General features: G+C 39.6%; 1 protein-coding gene across 2 annotated transcripts in view; it reads right to left on the bottom strand.

The window, feature by feature from the left end:
• The window catches only part of SLC16A10 (solute carrier family 16 member 10), a 116,414-nt gene that overhangs the window by 47,004 nt on the left and 49,584 nt on the right, over window positions 1-19,826 (bottom strand). The window contains exon 2 of one of the 2 annotated variants that reach the window (XM_032858325.1): window positions 10-154. The exons of the other annotated variant lie outside the window; for it this stretch is intronic. Coding sequence (XP_032714216.1) covers window positions 10-154 — 145 coding nt within the window. The remainder of the gene's footprint in view (window positions 1-9; window positions 155-19,826) is intronic. 2 annotated transcript variants of the gene reach the window in all.

The raw sequence follows: 19,826 nt of genomic DNA, 5'->3' as shown, positions 1-19,826 counted from the left end.
AGTCCTTACCTTACAAAAGAACTGGACATGAGTCCAATGAATCCAACAGCGGCACCCACAACAGCTGTCTTCCGACAACCAAACATGTCTGTGAAGACACTGGCTATTGGGCAGCAAAAGAAAATCATCCCCATGGACAGAGAACTTACCCATGCTGAAAAAGAGGGACAAAAGGGACATTATGATATGGCAAATGGCATTGGTACTTATCCCATAGGATATAATGCATATTTAGAACAATATCAGTGCAAAAAAGGTATTACTTTTTGGAATTTGGAATGGGAGGGAGTTGGAATAAATCAGAAGCAAATCTGAATCACAGCTCAAAGGACTTGCCAGTACTAATTATAACTAGCACAGCCAATATTTGTGTTTAATTGAATTCTTGAAAAGTTTGTTTTCTTAACCAAATCATTCTTCTAGGACGCAAACACTATTAATATCTAACCTGTTATCTACGGTTTTAAGCAACTTCTACTTTTTTTTTTAAATGAGATATATTTAGGAATGCATGCCTATGTGGTCAAACTGAAGAAATGGTGACCACTGGAAGTAAGGATAGTGGCTAACGCTTAGGGAGAAGAAACAGAATTATAATCATTGGGACTCAGTAGTTAAGAACTGAACATCTGCCTACTAGAGTCTGGGCTTAGTTCTTGTGCTAAGAGAATCAAGACATACATACATCAAGAAATACATCTATTTGTTGACCTGGATAATAGTTTCTGGGTGTCACTTTATTTATGAAACCACACATACATTCTTTTTTCCTTTTTTTCTGAAAGTATGTTATCATCACACACACACACACACACACACACACACACAAACTTAAGAATCAGAAGTCATAATTTCCTGTCCTGACTCTGTAAAAACTAAAACAAAAGGGAACCAAAAAAAAGAGAGAGAGAGAGAGAGAAATTAATACTGAATACAAATTAGGGCAACTTTCTGCCAAAGAAATGAGTGATCTAAGATATTAAGTTTATAAATTCTTCTTAAAAAGTATGAAAAAATGAATGGAACCTAAGCAAATGTGGCTAAACAACAAACAGATTAGGTCCAAATCCCTTGACCGTATAACTACAATATATCCTTAGGCAATTCACTCCCCCTGAGTCTGTCTGCTGATCCTCAAAGAGGGTCTAACACCTACTTTTTTTCCCCAACCCCAGCTTTGTCTCTTTTCCTGACCTCTTCTCCCCTTCCCTAGCTGCCATACTCTCTTAAGTAGGTATGGGAAAGAGAGAAGCTGGGACAAGGAAGGCAGATTCCATTGTAAGTGGTCCTGCCCGAAGACCTGTCTGATCACGTTTGAAGCTGACTCTTTTTTCTCAGATGTACTTTTGTGGGTTCTCCAGAGTCTCACCTCAGAGACCTTCTGGCTGTAGCTCCACTGACAAGGATAATTCATTTTCCTCCTGGCTTTCTTGCTGTCACTTAAAAGACCAACTATTGGAGCTTCATTGTCTTTATAGGCAGTGTACCTGGGCAGGAATCAAAACAGCTCCAGACTGCCCCTCTCTTCCATGAGGCCTGCCTCTGATGTACAGGAAACATTCATGTTGCTTTGCCCTGACAAATGTGGGAGTGTAGACAAACTCCAACACACACACCTCTTGGACAGCTTTGCCTACGGAAGCAGTTACCCAGTTTTAGTTTTCTCCTTGGATTTCTCAGGGGATTCAGACCCCAGTCCTCTGCATCCCCTCACTGAAGAGAACTCTTCAAATCTCTAAATGGTCCCTTTCAAGTTCCCCTCACTTGATACCAAGTGAGAAAGCATGCACCCCTACTTCTCCCATATGCTAAGAAGAAGCCACAGCGTAATTTTCTGAAAGAATATTCACAAAATGTTCTTGCTTGACCTGTAAGTGTACTTCTTACGGCTTTTAGAGCCTCTAACTTGTTCTTGAAATAGGTCACTTTTGAATTTCACTCTATTGTACTTTAGTGTCTTGGCTAAAATCCCAACAGCACATTCTGTTATGATAATAATCAGCAACAGATTAGGTTAGGTCCATCTTCTGATCAAATTCAAGAAGAAACTAATTCCTGAATGAATAATTACTTGCCATTGTTAACTTATAAAACTTCTAGCTTTTATAACGTTTTAACATGACAACCCAGAGAATGCAAGGTCTTATGGTTATGATACACATTATAAATATGAAAGACTACTATCACCTTTCACCCCTGCCAAGTCTGTGATTATTATTAATAAAAACTCAATAAAATTTTGAGGTAATATATTTGCATACTCAGAGATGATCTCATTTAATCCCCAAAACATTGTAGGTAGGTCCTCTTATTAAGTTCATTTAACAACTGAGAAACTGAAGTCCATAGTCACTGTCCTGAGCATGGTAAAATTTTTATTTAAAAAATGTGCAGGGGCACCTGGGTGGCTCAGTGAGTTAAGCCTCTGCCTTCGGCTCAGGTCATGATCTCAGGGTCCCTGCATCGGGGTCTCTGCTCAACAGGGAGCCTGCTTCCCCCTTTCTCTCTGCCTGCCTCTCTGCCTACTTGTGATCTCTCCCTGTCAAATAAACAAATTTTTTTAAAAATATGCAAACAATAAATCACGGAACACTACATCAAAAACTAATGAAGTACTGTATGGTGACTAACATAACAAAACATAACATAACATAAAAATAAATAAATAAATAATGCAAACTAGCCCAGTCCCTCGATGGAATTCAACCAAATACCTGCACAAGGTTTCCTATTATTGTTGAGAAAACAAATCTTTTTCAATGGAAGAGGTGCTATTTAAATTATAGAATACAACATTCTCTCCCTTCCTATTAAAAGTGCCTACTACCTTCAAGGCACTATCCTAGGCTGTTGAGAATACAAAAACAACTAAGAGATTTCTCTACCTTTCAATAATTTTCAGTCTAGTAACATATATGCAAACAGAAGTCCAATCAGAACACCACATAGAGGGGCGCCTGGGTGGCTCAGTGGGTTAAAACCTCTGCCTTCAGCTCAGGTCATGATCTCAGGGTCCTGGGATCAAGCCCCACATCGGGCTCTCTGCTCAGCAGGGAGCCTGCTTTCCTTCCTCTCTCTGCCTGCCTCTCTGCCTACTTGTGATCTCTCTGTCAAATAAATAAATAAAATCTTAAAAAAAACAAAACAAACAAACAAAAAGAATACCACATAGAATGTGATAAATGCCTTAAGAGATACAGACGTCAAAAATGTATAATAAAGTCTTTAGAATGTGTTTGTATATATGTGTGTGTGATATTATAGAGAGAGATATCCAAGAAAGGCCATGATGAGAAATCTTTTTCAAAAATACCAGGAAGCTTTCCAATTTTCCCATTCAGATCCTTTATTTCCTACTCCATACCGAGAATCAATCCCAGCTCTCGGTATATGGCCAAAGGAGAATGCACATCACTCAAAGGAAGTGTTAGGTTTAATATATAAGAAGATTTTCCTGTATGGGCACCTGGCTGGCTCAGTCAGTTAAGCGTCTGTCTTCAGCTCAGGTTATGATCTCAGGGTCCTGATACTGAGCTCTGTGTCCTCTCCCTCTGCCCCTCCCCCCTCTCGTGCTCTCGCTCTCTCAAGTAAATAAACAAAATCTTTAAAAAATAAAAAAGAAGGGGCACCTGGGTGGCTCAGTGGGTTAAGCCTCTGCCTTTGGCTCAGGTCATGGTCTCAGGGTCCCGGGATCAAGGTCCACATGGGGCTCTCTGCTCAGCGGGAAGCCTGCTTCCCCCTCTCTCTCTGCCTCTCTGCTTCTCTGCCTACTTGTGGTCTCTGTCTATCAAATAAATAAATAAAAAATAATCTTAAAAAAAAATAAAAAAAGAAGGCCTTCCTGCATATTAAGTAAAATAAAGGTGTTATAATTATGCAGGTATAAATGACTGCAAGGGCAAAGTGTTTACAATCAAAAATACTCAAAGGGAAGAACTACTATGGCTAGTTTAAGGTTGATACTCTTTTGCCCTTTTTCAGTAGCCCCAACCCACATTTCCACTTGATCTTGGCCTCTTTCAAGATATCTTTGTTCGGGGGGCGCCTCAGTGGCTCAGTGGGTTAATGCCTCTGCCTTTGGCTCAGGTTGTGATCCCGGGGTTCTGGGATCGGGCCCCACATCAGGCTCTCTGCTCAGCAGGGAGCCTGCTTCCCCCCTCTCTCTCTCCCTGCCTCTCTGCCTACTTGTGATCTCTCTCTGTCAAATAAATAAATAAAATCTTTAAAAAAAAGAAAAAAGATATCTTTGTTCTGTAATATTTCAACATTGGTCTAATAGCTTCAAATAAAATGCAACAATACTAAACAAAACTGAGATTAAAATATAAAATATTATTTAACAAAGTCCCAATGACTCTTGGGGCATAGAGCTGTCTGGAAGCCACATAAAAATTCAAGAATGAGTAGACTGTACTTGACCATTTCATTGCCACCTTAAATTTATTTGGTAGTTATATTTCCAATGAGGAGTGGTTTTTAAGTTTTTTGCTTTTGGGACACTTAGGTGGCTCAATCAGTTAAGCTTCCAACTCTTGATTTTGGCTCGGGTCATGATCTCAGGGTTGTAAGACTAAGCCCTGTGTTGTACTCTGTGCTCAGGGAGGAGTCTGCTCAAAAACATATATGAAGAAATAATGAACCCACAAAAATCACAGATTTTGTGAAAAACATCAACTTACAGATCTAAGACACTCAAAGAACCTCCTTAAGCAAATCACTCCTAGGCACATCAGAAACTTCACAATGCCAAAGATAAAGACAAAATTTTGAAAGCAACAAAAGAAAAAAATGGCCTATTATATCCAAGGAAAACAATGATACCATTATCCGTTGGTGACTCATGAGAAATAACGGAGGACAAAAGACATTGGAACTGTCATATTCAGTGTGCTGAAAGACAAAAAACTATCAACCATGGATTCTATATCCAGCTAAACTATCCTTCAAAAAATGAAAACCAAAAAAAAAAAAAAAAAAAAAAAAAAAAAAAAAAAAAAAAAAAAAAAAGAAAAGAAAAGAAAACAAAATAAGAACATTTTTAGGTAATAAAAACAAAGAATTTGTCACTAGGAGATTTCCCCTACAAGAAATATTAAAGGAAGTGTTTCAGGATGAAGGGAAATGATACCAGCTGGCAACCTGGGTACAAAGGAAGGACTGAAATACACATACACATGCTTTTTCTGCATAATTTCTTTACAAAAACTTATGGGACTGTTTAAAGCAAGTTATAACACTGTATATAGAGATAGTATGTGATAACAACAGCACTAAAAATGGAAATAAATATTATATACTATTGAAAGTTTCCTATATTCTATCTGAAGCAATTCTGTATTAACTTAAGATGCATTTGGGTAGCTTAAAGATGCATATTATAATCCCCAGAGAAAGCATTAAAAAAATAATGCAAAGATATATAGCTAAACAGCCAACAGAAAAATTAAAATAGATTACTAAAATTGTTTGATTAATGCAAAGGAAGGCAGAAGAGAAGGAACAGAAGAACAAAAAACAGATGAGACAAAGAGAAAACAAATAGCAAAATGCCAGACCTGTATACTGCCATATCAGTAATTACATTAAATAGAGGTAGACAAAAGACTCTAACCAAATGGCAAAGATGATCTGACTAGATTTTAGAAAACAAGAACCAATTATATCCTGTTTAAAGAGATGCTTTTAGAGACGCCTGAGTGGCTCAATCAGTTAAAGCAGCTGCCTTCAGCTCAGGTCATGATCCCAGAGTCCTGGGAAGACCCACATCAGGCTCCCTGCTCAGTGGGGAGCCTGCTTCTCCCTCTCCCTCTTCCTGCTGCTCCCTCTGCTTGTGCTCTCTCTGTCAAATAAATAAATAAAAATCTAAACAAAATAAAATAAAATAAAATAAAGAGATGCTTTTAAATACAAATACCCAAGTCAATTGAAAATAAAAAGATGGGGAAAAATTACCCCATGTAAATAACCCTAAAAAGGCTGGAGTGGCTCTACTCATTTTAGACAAAACAGACTAAGAAAAGAAGTATTACTAGAAACAAAGAGGGATATTTTATAATGATAAAAATGTCAATGCATCAGGAAGATATAACAATGATAAACTTATATACACTCAATAATAGAGCTTCAGTAATACAGAAAGCAATAAAATTTGATCCCTCCTTTACACCATATTTAAAAATTATCTCAAAATAGATAAAACTTAAATGTGAAGCTGAAAACTATGAAACTTCTAGAAGAAAACACTGGAGGAAATCTTTGTGGTCTTGGGTTAGGCAAAGATTTCCTAAATACAATATTAAAAACAATCCATAAAGTAAATGTCATCAAAACTAAGAACTTCTCTTTGAAAGACACTTTTAAAAAAAAAGATTTTATTTATTTATTTGACAGAGAGAAAGATCACAAGTAGGCAGAGAGGCAGGCAGAGGGGTAGGGAGAAGCAGGCTCCCTGCCAAGCAGAGAGCCCAATGCGGAGCTTGATCCCAGGACCCTTAGATCATGACCTGAGCTGAAGGCAGAGGTTTAACCCACTGAGCCACCCAGGTGCCCCAAAAGATACTTTTTAAAAATTTTATTTATTTGAATTCAATTACCATTTATTATTGGTTTCAGACGCAGAGGTCAGTAGCTCATCAGTCTTATATAATATCCAGTGCTCATTATATTACATTCCCTCCTTAATGTCCCATCACCCAGTTACCCCTCTCCCCAAGCCCTCTCCCCTCCAGCAATCCTCTGTTTCCTATGCTCAAGAGTCTCTTATGGTTTGTCTCCCTCTTTGATTTCATCTTGTTTTATTTTTTCCTCTCTTCCCCTATGATCCTCTGCCTTGTTTCTTAAATTCCACATATGAGATCATATAATAGTTGTCTTTCTTTAATGGACTTATTTCACTTAGCATAACACCCTCTAGTTCTATCCACATCGTTGCAAATGGCAAAATTTTTTTTCTTTTTTCTTTTTTTTTTTGATGACTGAGTAGCATTTGATGACTGAATAGCATATACACACATACACATACATACACATACACATATACATACATACATACATCTTCTTTATCCATTCATTTGTCAATGGACTTCTGGACTCTTTCCATAGTTTGGCTATTGTGGACATTGCTGCTATAAACATGGGGTGCACATCCCTTCAGATCACTACATTTGTATCTTTGGGATAAATACCCCGTAGTGCAATTTCTGGGTTATAGGGTAGCTCTATCTTCAAACTTTTGAGGAACCTCTATCCTGTTTTCCAGAGTGGCTGCACCAACTTGCATTCCCACCAACAGTGTAAGAGGGTCCCCTTTCTCTGCATCCTTACATCTGTCATTTCCTGACTTGTCAGTTTTAGCCATTCTGACTGGTGTGAGGTGGTATCTCATTGTTTTGATTTGTGTTTCCCTGATGCTGGGTGATGTTGAACATTTTTTCATGTGTTTGTTCATGTCTTCTGCCCATTTCCTGATTGGATTATTTGTTCTTTGGGTGTTGAGTTTGATAAGTTCTTTGTAGATTTTTGGATACTAGTCCTTTATCTGATATGGAAAGACATTGTTAAGAGGATGAAAAGACAACCCACAAACTGGGCAGAAAGATCTGCAAATTATATATCTAAAAAAGAACTTAATATCTAGATTATATAAAGAATTCTTAAAACTCAATAAAAAGCATGCAACCCAACTAAAAAATTGGTAAAAGATCTGAAAAATCATTTGACAAAAAAGATATGTAAATGGAAAATATGCATATGAAAAGACATTCAACATCATTAGCCATAAGGGAAATGTAAATTTAAAAAACAATGAGGGGGCGCCTGGGTGGCTCAGTGGTTTAAAGCCTCTGCCTTTGGCTCAGGTCATGATCCCAGAGTCCTGGGATCGGGCCCCATATCCGGCTCTCTGCTTAGCAGAGAGCCTGCTTCCTCCTCTCTCTCTCTCTCTGCCTGCATCTCTGCCTATTTGTGATCTCTGTCTGTTGAATAAATAAATAAAATCTTTTAAAAAAAATAAAAAAAAATAAAAAACAATGAAAAAACCACACACATCTATTAGAATGGCTAAAATGATCACTTCTTGGCCTTTTGGCTATAATCAAGGGGATCAGAATGACAAAAATGAAAAGAACTAATCATACAAGTGCTGCGGAGGACATAGAGCAACTGAAACCATCACACACTCCTACTAGGAATATAAAATTGCTCAATCACTTTGGAAATCAGTTTAGGAATTTTTTTTTTTTTAAGTTAAACTACCCCTACCATATGACCCAGCCATTCCACTCCTAGGTATTTACCTAAGAAAAACAAGTATACAAAAACTTGCATACAGACATTTATAGCTGATTTCTAATAGTCAAAAACTAGAAAGAATCTAAGTGTTAAGAAATAAGCTACTATAAGGTGCATTCATATAATGGAATACAACCCAGCAACATAAAAAGGAGAGAATTCCTGATAAATACATGACGAATACCAAAATAATCACATTCAATGAAAAAAGATTGAAAAAGGACATAAAGTATGATTCCATTTATACAGAATTCCAAAAAATACGAATTACTCTCTAGTGACAGGAAGCACATCAGTGTTTACCTGGAGGATGGAAGAGCTAGAAGAGGGATTACCAAGGGGCACAAAAAAACCTTTGAGGGTGATGGTTATGTTCATTAGCTTGACTGTGGTAATGGTTTCACTGGTATATACATATGACAAAACTCATCCAATTATATACTTTAAATATGCAGTTTATTACATACCCACTATACCTCCATAATGCTGATTAAGAAGTGAACCTATATGGAAGATTTCAACAACAGCAAAAAACAGATGTCATAAAAAACAAACACATAAAACCAACAGAACTAGACAAACCCACAATCACAGCTGTATATTTAGCACATCTGTCTCAGTAGCAGAAATAAGACGACCAAAAAAATCACTAAAATATAAAAGTCTGAGGACACTATAAACCATTTTAACCTGATACTTATAGAACACTATATCCAACAACAAATGCCAGGAAAAGTGTTAATCACCAGTGAGGGTGGGGTTGAGACAGATGGAAAAGAGAACATTCCTGGAATGTCTCCTAATCCACGGAAAGTACATGCACAGAATTGTCATTCACTCCTCAGGCAATCCTGTGAGGTATTACCTTCATTTTAAAATGGTGGGGGAGGCGGGATGTGAGATTAGGGATCCTAGGCAACTTACCAAGGTTATATAACTATGGTGGGATTCAAACTAAATATCCAAGTTGGAAACACTAATATGACACACTCATGGTGCCTGAGTGGCTCAGTCGGTTAAAGCGTCTGCTTTTGGCTCAGGTCATGATCCCAGGGTCCTGGGACTGAGCCCCTTTTCAGGCTCCCTGCTTTTCCTCTCCCTCTGCCGTTCCTCCTGCTATGTGTTCTCATGCTCTCTCTCTCAAATAAATAAAATCTTTAAAAAAAAATTTTAAATAAGGAAGACATGCCCAAGAGTCCTTCATTAAAAAACACCCACCATGCACCCACAGCCAGGCATCATGTTTGAAGTTGCTAAAAAGTTATCCCTTCCTGGAGAAGCTCACAATCTAGCTAAATTAAGACAAAATCCAGACCTCAATCAAGATGGCACAGTGAATTCACAGTTCTAGGCATCATCCTCTGTTCCAAACATAAAGTAATGATGTAAACAGTATATATATCACTTAATATATATACTAATATATTATGCATATAATATATTATATATATATAAATAAATGATACAAAAAAGACCTAGTCATGGGCCACAGACTACCTGCAAAAAGGGATGGGCTAAGTTGGGCCTGCTTTCTGGAGTTCAGGTCTAGAAGCAGGCATTGGCCATTGTTAAGAGGACTGAAAGCACTCCCTATAATGGTTTACGTATTAATTGGGTACTATTTTTCCCCAGTCTTAACCACCCACCATGTATTTTCAATGTTCCTGATTTCTTATTTTCTATTCCTATCTTACCATTTTATTTGTGTAGTGTTCCATGCTTCTGAAAACCACCTCAAATCCTTTGGGGAATGAGGTAGCATAAATTAATACACACATAATCCTATTATTGCTATAGTTGTTTAAACCTGGCCATAGTGACAGGATTAATGGCCTACGGTGAGCAACTTGGTTAAGAGGAAATTTTTTTTACTACATTCTTATAGAAGATATTGAAAAATATTCTCCAAAATACAAAAAATAAATAAATAAATAAAAATAAACAACCATTCTTTCCCCGAACATCATTTTCTTATAGGCTACTAATGGCATAATTTTAAATTCTAGGCCATCAAGAAAAGTACTTTTCTAATTAGATCCCCATCAAATATCTGTTTTCTCTACACCCATTTCTGTGTATCTCTTCACCACCATGGTGAACTTTTATCTCTTTTTTTTGACCACAAGAACTATATAGGTAGTGGTTACACTAAGAATTAAAATCATACCTAGTAACCATTAGTAGGAACACAAAATATACTCAGGACAAGCATCTTGTCTTCGTAGGGAGTAAGGAAAACTAACATTTAGTGAGTACCTACCATGTGGCAGACAAAATGTGGGGCACTTTATATACACAACTTGATTCAATCTTAGAAGGAACCCCAGAATATAGACAATATCCCTGTATTACCGTGTCTTAAATGGTCAAAGTTCAGGGATTAAGTGATCTGGCTAAGGGTACTCAGCTATTTAAGTGGAAGCCTCTAGATTTACACCCCAAACTGACCGGTCTAAAGCTCTGCTTTATCCATTCCTTCACCTCTTGTAAATGACAATACTGCCTTTATAAGCTCTCGTCTGTGCACCTAAGCTAGGGAACATTTTAAAGCAAGAGAACAAGTTAGTAACCCTTCAACAGGATAATAAGGATCCATAAAAATGCTTATGTGGAAGAACATGTTAGAACCAATCTTATCCAACTTCAGTGTTCTCTCTCTCCTTTGTTTCTGCAGCACTTACAGTTGGGGCCACTCACTGCCTCCGACCCAGGGTTCTTTACCCTGTGCGTTGACTTTACACACACACACAATTTTGTCTCACCAAGTCTCAATTTCTTTTTTTTAAGATTTTTTTATTTATCTATTTGACAGAGAGAGAGAACACAAGTAGGCAGAAAAGCAGGCAGAGAGGAGGGGAAGCAGGCTCCCCATCGAGTAGAGAACCTGATGCAGAGCTCAATCCCAGGACCCTGAGATCATGACCCAAGCCGAAGGCAGAGGCTTAACCCACTGAGCCACCCAGCCACCCCTCCAAGTTTCAATTTCTTAAACACCACCACCATACATTACATATGCTTTCCCCCTTCCATTCTCCATATTATTATAGTAGGTAATCAAAAGGGTATCAAATGAGTGAATAGAGACATTCAATCCTTGAGAAGGAAGTTACTTCTGGATATATAACGTTAGATCACTCTGCCTTTCTCAAAGAAGGCTGCATCTACCGCCTTTGTCCATCGTAAGATGTACCTCCCTTACTGCGGCAGCATGACCTCTGAAAAGCCAGAAGACAGTTCCTTCATGTACAGCTAAAACTACTTACAGCATAGCATCAACAATTTCTATATTTCCTTGCTTCTCGCACAATGAAATAGTTCTGATTCATTAAGATGTCTTGAATTTCTCAGTATAACCTATTCTCCTGTAAGATTCACAGAACTAAGTCCTATGTAACTTAAAATTTTTTTAAAGTTATCTCTAATAAAATGTTGAAAAGAGCATAATTAAGGTAAGACATGAAAGGAAACCTAAGTTCCATCAATCAGATTTGTATGTGACACATTCATTCATTCAATATTTATCAAGGGCCTATAGAGCATATACTGTTGCTGTTTTAGGTGCTGAGCAGATGGAGCAGTGAATGAAACCAATACAAACGCCAAAACGCCTGCCCTCAAGGAGCTGCCCTTCCACTGGGGGACAAAAAGCTAGGGAGAATGGCTGGTATCTGGCTGGCAAAATCAACACTTGAAATCAGTATCAAGAGAAGACTGAAAGTGGGTGCCTAGGTGGCTCAGTGGGTTGGGCCTCTGCCTTCGGCGCAGGTCATGATCTCAGGGTCCTGGGATCAAGTCCCACATCGGGCTCTCTGCTTGGCAGGGAGCCTGCTTCCTCCTCTCTCTCTCTCTGCCTGTCTCTCTGCCTGCTTGTGATCTCTTTCTCTGTCAAATAAATAAATAAGTAAATCTTTAAAAGAAAAAAAAAAGAGAGGAATGAAAGCAACAAAATCAAATTTAATGAAGAAAAATATATATAGTGTTTTACACATGGAGTCCAGGAAATTAAATGGACAAATAAGAATGAAAAGAGGTTATACAGCTTTATTCGTGCAATAAATACGTATTGAGTCACAGACTCTTCTGGGCACTGGGGATCTCAAGTTCCTAATCTCAAGAAGCTCATAATCAAGAGAGACAGACAGACAAGGACAGAGCAGTATACAGCGTGGTAACTGACCAAGGTATGAACCATATATTGGCACCACTTAGAAGGGGCACCCACCCCAGGTGGGAAAGAGCTGTCAGATACTCTTTCTTCAGGGTAACACCCAAACCATCTTAAAGGATGAACAAACAGGCCTTCATCAGGCAAGGACTGGGGAAAAGAGGCAGAAACATTCTATGTGGAGGGAACGGCATGTACAAAATTAATATCTATATTAATAGATATGATATTGCGGTTGTCAAAAGGTACAGCCAGAATCATGGTACAGGTGTGTCTGTTGTTCTAAGAAATACAGAGTTCATAACTACATGTTAAGGAGTCATCATTAACAAGTGTTAAGCTGGGAATTACAAGATCAAATGGTATTCTAGAAACTCCACTCTGCGAACAGTTCAGAGAGTGGGCTCTTCAGGGGGAGAGTGGGAGGGAGGCAGCTGCAGGCTGCTACAAGTGGCAAACGACAGTGGTCTGAACTCAGAAGCAGCAGGGGATGCAAAGGGACAGATTGGATGTGGGTGGTGGAATCAACAGAACTTAGCTTGATTGGTTATAAAATAAATAAATAAATAAAAGGGAATAGCAATAAGGTTGACTCTTAAGAGATCTGGCGAGGCGACAAAGTGAAGAGGAGGCAGAGGCAGAGTCTAAGAATAAGGAAAATGAATGGTTTTGGAAAGTGTAGGGAAAAGGAAAGATGAGTTTATTTGAAAATGCCAGCAACTTCTCAATATGCCGGAATGTAAGGCACGTTTCTTCTTCCAAAACTGTTCCTCAGGAATAACTGGAATTATTTCTTAATATTAAAGCAATAGTTGCTTCATACTAAATTCCCTTTCAAAAGTTTCCATACCTGGGGCACCTTCTCAATCTCTGTATTTTGTTTTTGTTTTTTAAGATTTTATTTACTTGGGACGCCTGGGTGGCTCAGTTGGTTGAGCAGCTGCCTTCGGCTCAGGTCATGATCCCGGCGTCCTGGGATCGAGTCCCGCATCGGGCTCCTTGCTCGGCGGGGAGCCTGCTTCTCCCTCTGCCTCTGCCTGCCATTCTGTCTGCCTGTGCTCGCTCTCTCTCCCTCTCTCTCTGACAAATAAATAAAATCTTAAAAAAAAAAAAAAAAGATTTTATTTACTTAATTGTCCGACAGAGATCACAAGTAGGCAGAGAGGCAGAGAGAGAGGAGGAAGCAGGCTCCCCGCGGAGCAGAGAGTCCGATGCGGGGCTGGATCCCAGAACCCTGGGATCATGACCTGAGCCGAAGGCAGAGGCTTTAAACCACTGAGCCACCCAGGCGCCCCGTCAATATCTGTATTTTAAACAAATTATTGTTAGGGAAGGTACAAATAAGCCTCAGACTACCTCAACCACTACCTAGTGCTGTTGGTTTTGGATAATACTAGAGGTCACCTGATGGATGGGATTGGTAAAACAAAACAAAAAAATTTAACATATTTATGTATTTTCCTGGGAGCATACCTACATGTTACCAGTTTTAAAAAGCAACACAGTGAGTAAGCACTTCTGTTGCAGAGATCACAAATATGCACCCACAGGACAAAACATCTGTCCTAATAATGCACCAGTGGAGACTTGCCACAAGGAACTTTCCCGGCTCCCTAGCCTTTTGTTTCCGTTCAGGGACTTCCCAGCAGAGACAAGGCCTGTCTCCTCCCCCTCAGCAACTACTCCTGGGGAAGATGCCTTTGGTGGGAGGAACTGACGATGCCCACTCAGCCCCTTCTGAGCCTCAATGCTTAGTAGTGGCCTGTCCTCAAGAGGTCCAAATTTTCTGATCATCCATGATATAAGCTTACAAAGCAAAGCCTGCAGGAGAGATTTACAGCCCACCTGGAACTGCCACACCAGCCCTGTCCTTTAAATGCAGAGGGAGGTATCAGGCGGCCAGAGATCATAATGATATTGATGACGATGACAGCTGGAATTTACTTAAAACTCACCATGTGCCGGACACTCTACATGTTTCACATATAGTCAGTCATTTAATAGCCACAGCAATCCCATGAGGTAGGTTACTCCTGAGAACATGGAGATATGGAGATTTAAAAACCTGCTAAAAATCACACAAATCTAGTGGGAGGTCAGGCTGGAACTTGAGCCGAAAGCCCTCACTCTTAACCACTAGGCTATATTGACTTTGAAATAATCTAACCACAAATTGTAATATTAAGAGGATGAGAAAAACAGTAGTATGAATCGTATCTTCATCCTCCATAGAAGGAAGTCTGCAGATAAGTTTGAAAAGTCAAAATACAGCCATATTCTATAGAATTTTTTTTTTTAACCACAAGAAACTGTTAAGCAAGTTGAAAGCAGTGCCTTTGGAAAACAGTAACCAGGGTGAGGGGGAGTGGGTTAGGGCAATGCTACTTTTTATCAGGATTTTACAGAAGTCTTACACTCTCTACATATATAACTAATAACCATAACTATATTTAAGAAAATTGATACCAAAGTCTGTTAGAATTAATCAGGGTACCTATCCAGATTGCTTTTTAAAATCGTATGACCCTATTATGACAGAATAACTTAAACTACCCAGCAGACATCCTAAACTGAGAAGATACCACTGGGAATGGGAGGGTCACAACGGTGATAGGGCCTGGCTCAAGATTTGACAACTCTGATCCAAATTCCTAGGAAGGGATGAAATCTGTGGGTTAGATATCAAAGAAAAGGGTAGATTCCGTAAGCCCAGTCAAAACACAGCTGTCCTGGGACACCTGGGTGGCTCAGTTGGCTAAGTGACTGCCTTCGGCTCAGGTCATGATCTTGGAGTCCCGGGATCAAGTCCCACGTTGGGCTCCCTGCTCAGTGGAGAATCTGCTTCTCCCTTTGACCCTCCCCCTTCTCGTGTCTCTCTCTCTCTCTCATTCTCTCTCTCTCTCAAATTAAATAAAATCTTAAAACACACACACACACACACACACACACACACACACACACACACACACACACACAGCTGTCCTGATGGGCAGCTGAAGGGGTAACAAGAAACAGTCTTGTGCTAGCGGGCGCCTTGGCTGCTCAGTCAGTTAAGGGTCTGCCTTTGGCTCATTATCATGATTCCCTTGTTCCGCCCACACCCGCATTGGGCTCCCTGCTCAGTGGGGAGCCTACTTCTCCCTCTGCCTCTCCCTCTGTTCCCCTGCTCGTGTTCTCTCTGAAATAAATAAATTAAATTGAATTAAAAATAAATAGCCTTATGTTTGGAAACTGGTTTCATTGGAGCTAAAAACCTACTCCAGTTACTCACTTGCCAGAACATCTAACCCTGGAAAACATAAAGACAACTATCCTTCCTTTAACAAGAAGAATATATGCAATGTGAAGGGGAAATGGAAGGTTAAAGTCATTGCCATAAAGCAAACCAGAGAACAGTCCTGACTAGGAATAGTGTCCGTTCTGCAAAGGAAGATAAACATCAGGCCAGCGCAAGTAGAGGAAGACAATTATTTCAAAAAAGTCCCTTGTGAGAACTGGGAGAATTTGAAATTATAAAGCTTTATCTTGCTACTTAATACTTAATAGTATTAAGCAACATGTGTTGTTTTATTTTTTTTAATTTATTTATTTGACAGATAGAGATCACAAGCAGGCAGAGAGGCAGGCGGGGCGGGGGTGGGGGGGAAGCAGGCTCCCCGCTGAGCAGAGAGCCCGACGTGAAGCTCGACCCCAAGACCCTGGGATCATGACCTGAGCCAAAGGCAGAGGCTTTAACCCACTGAGCCACCCAGGCGCCGCAACGTGTTGTTTTAAAAGGTAAAAAGGAATATTAGACCACACAGAACTGAGTAACAAAGGTCATTCTAAACAGCTACAATATCCCCATTCCCTTCAAACGGGAAGACGACCTGTTTACTCCTTTCAAAGGGGTTTACCTGAGTACAAGTAATTTAGATAGGTCTAGGATAAACTCTAAGGTAAAATTTCCAGTTAATCTCAAACCATCACCTCTTTGGTAGCCCAGAACTTTGTATACATTTCCTATAGAGTTCTGTGCTAAAATAACATTTATTAATGTTTACTGTGTGCCAGGAACCTGCTTTATATGCAGAACTCATTTAATCCTTACAACAACCCTGACTGACTTACTATGCTTATATAAAGGGGGAAACTGAGGCGAAGAATGGTTAAACAATTGCCCAAGGCAAGATACAGAGTGGAGGAAGAAAACCCAGACAGTCTGGAGGCCATGTTCTTAGCCACTACACACTATCCAACAAGAATCCAGTTTTTTTAAAGGGCTACAGCCAACCTTTTGGAGAAACACAAAGGACCTCCTCCTAAAACTATCAGGTACAAATAAGTCTTGATATTCTAAGAAAGCATCAGCCTACACAAGTTTGTACCTAACAGATGGATTTCTGTCTTGATGAATCAAATGCCTCCTTGCCCTGCCCTAAGTACCAACCAAACAAAGATGCTCTGATAAGAACATTCCTAGCCACAGGTAATCCTGCCAGGGTGTTATTTACTACTGAATGGCAGGAAATTATGAGAGAAGTTAAACTGCCAAGATAAACCACAAACTGCATATATGGCTAGGTTGCAAGCCAGGGCTCTCACCCACATTCCTCCCTCACTGGAGTTAGGACCTAGATCATTTTTTATTTTTATTTTTCATTTTTTTAATTAACATATAATGTATTATTTGTTTCAGGGGTACAGGTCTGTGATTCATCAGTCTTACACAATTCACAGCACTCACCATGGCACACACCCTCCCTAGTGGCCATCACCCAGCCACCCCCTCCCTCCCACCCCTCTCCCCTCAGTTTGTTTCCTGAGATTAAGAGTCTCTTATGGTTTGTCTCCTTCTCTGGTTTCCTCTTGTTTCTTTTTTTCCTCTCTTCCTCTATGATCCTCTGCCTTGTTTCGCAAATTCCACGTATCAGTGAGATCATATGATAATTGTCTTCCTCTGATTGAATTATTTCGCTTAGCATAATGCCCTCTAGTTCCATCAATGTCAGTCATTGCAAAAGGCAAGATTTCTGTTTTTGATGGCTGCATAATATTCCTGTGTGTGTGTGTGTGTGCGCATGAGTGCCTTCTTTATGCATTCATCTGTCATTGGACATCTAGGCTCTTTCCACAGTTTGGCTATTGTGGACATTGATGCTATAAATATTGGGGTGCACATGCCCCTTCAGATCACTACATTTGTATCTTCAGGGTAAATACCCAGTAGTGCAATTGCCGGGTCGTAAGGTAACTCTATTTTCAACTTGTTGAGGAACCACCATACTGTTTTCCAGAGTGGCCGCACCAGCTTGCATTCCCACCAACAGTGTAGGACGGTTCCCCTTTCTCTGCATCCTCACCAACATCTGTCATTTCCTGACTTGTTAATTTTAGCCATTCTGACTGGTGTGAGGTGGTATCTCACTGTGGTTTTGGTTTGTACTTCCCTGATGCTGAATGATTTCATGTGTCTGTTGTCCATTTGGATGCCTTCTTTGCAGAAATGTCTGTTCAGTCTTCTGTCCATTTTTTTAAAAGATTTTTATTTATTTATTTATTTGACAGACAGAGATCACAAGTAGGCAGAGAGGCAGGCAGAGAGAGAGAGGAAGGGAAGCAAGTGTCCCGCTGAGCAGAGAGTCCAATGCAGGGCTAGATCTCAGGACCCTGGGATCGTGACCTGAGCCAAAGGCAGAGGCTTTCACCCACTGAGCCACCCAGGTGCCCCTCTTCTGTCCATTTCTTGATTGGATTATTTGTTCTTTGGGTATTGAGTTTGATAGTTCTTTATAGATTTTCAGTACTAGTCTTTTATCTGATAAGTCATTTGCAAAGATCTTCTCCTATTCTTCAGTTGTCTTTTGGTTTTGTTGACTGTTTCCTTTGCTGGGGAAAGATTTTTATCTTGATAAAGTCCCAATAGTTCATTTTTGCCCTTGCGTCCCTTGCCTTTGGCAATGTGTCTAGGAAGAAGTTGCTGCATCTGAGGTCAAAGAGGTTGCTGCCTATGTTCTCCTCAGGGATTTTGAAGGATTCCTGTCTCACACTGAGGTCTTTCATCCATTTTGAGTCTATTTTTGTGTGTGGTGTAAGGAAATGGTCCAGTTTCATGCTTCTGCACATGGCTGTCCAATTTTCCCAACACCGTATTTTGAAGAGACTGTCTAAATTCTATTGCGCATTCTCTCCTGCTTTGTCGAAGATTAGCTGATCACAGAGTTTAAGGTCCATTTCTGGGCTCTCTTTTCTGTTCCACTGATCTATGTATCTGTTTTCATGCCAGTACCATACTGTCTTGATGATTACAGCTTTGTAATAGAGATTTAAGTCCAGAATTGTGACACCACCAGCTTTGCTTTTCTTTTTCAACATTCTTCTGGCTATTTGGGGTCTTTTCCTGGTTACACACAAATTTTAGGATTATTTGCTCCATTCTGTGAAAAAAGATGGTTTTTTCATAGGGATTGCATTAAATATGTAGATTGCTCTAGGTAGCATAGACAATTTCACAATATTTTTCTTCTAATCCATGAGCATGGAACATTTTCCATTTCTTTGTGTTTTCCTCAATTTATTTCATGAGTATTCTATAGTTTTCTGAGTACAGATTCTTTGCCTCTTTGGTTAGATTTATTCCTAGGTATCATATGGTTTTGGGTGCAATTGTAAATGGGCTTTCTTCTGTCCTTTTGTTGCTGTACAGAAATGCAACTGATTTCTGTGCATGGATTTTACATCCTGCCACTTTACTGAATTCCTGTATGAGTTCTAGAAGTTTTGGGGTGAAGTCTTTTGGGTTTTCCACAGAAAGTATCATATCATCTGCAAAGAGTGAGAATTTGACAACTTCTTTGCTGAGTCAGATGCCTTTTCTTTTTGTTGACTGATCGCTGAAGCTAGGATTTCTAGTACTATGTTGAACAGCAGTGGTGATAGTGGCCATCCCTGCCATGTTCCTGACCTTAGGGGAAAAGCTCTCAGTTTTCCCCCACTGAAAATGATATTCGCTGTGGAGTTTTCATAGATGGTTTTGATGATATTGAGGTATGTACCTTCTATCCCTACACTGTGAAGAGTTTTGATCAAGAAAGGATGTTGTATTTTGTCAAATGCTTTTTCTGCATCTATTGAGAGTATCATATGGTTCTTGTTCTTTATTTCTTTTAAAGATTGATTGATTGATTGATTGATTTGACAGAGAGAGAAGTCACAAGTAGGAAGTGAGGCAAACAGAGGGGGAAGGGAAATCAGGCTCCCTGCTGAGCAGAGCCCAATGCAGGGCTCAATCCCAGGACCCTGAGATCATGACCTGAGCCGAAGGCTGAGGTTTAACCCACTGAGCCACCCAGGAGCCGCTCTTTCTTTTATTAATGTAGTGTATCACATTGAT

The sequence above is a fragment of the Lontra canadensis genome, unplaced genomic scaffold, assembly GCF_010015895.1.
Source record: "Lontra canadensis isolate GAN:19392208 unplaced genomic scaffold, GSC_riverotter_1.0 scaffold14, whole genome shotgun sequence".
Taxonomy (NCBI): domain Eukaryota; kingdom Metazoa; phylum Chordata; class Mammalia; order Carnivora; family Mustelidae; genus Lontra; species Lontra canadensis.
This window is presented reverse-complemented; position numbering and strand designations above follow the sequence as displayed.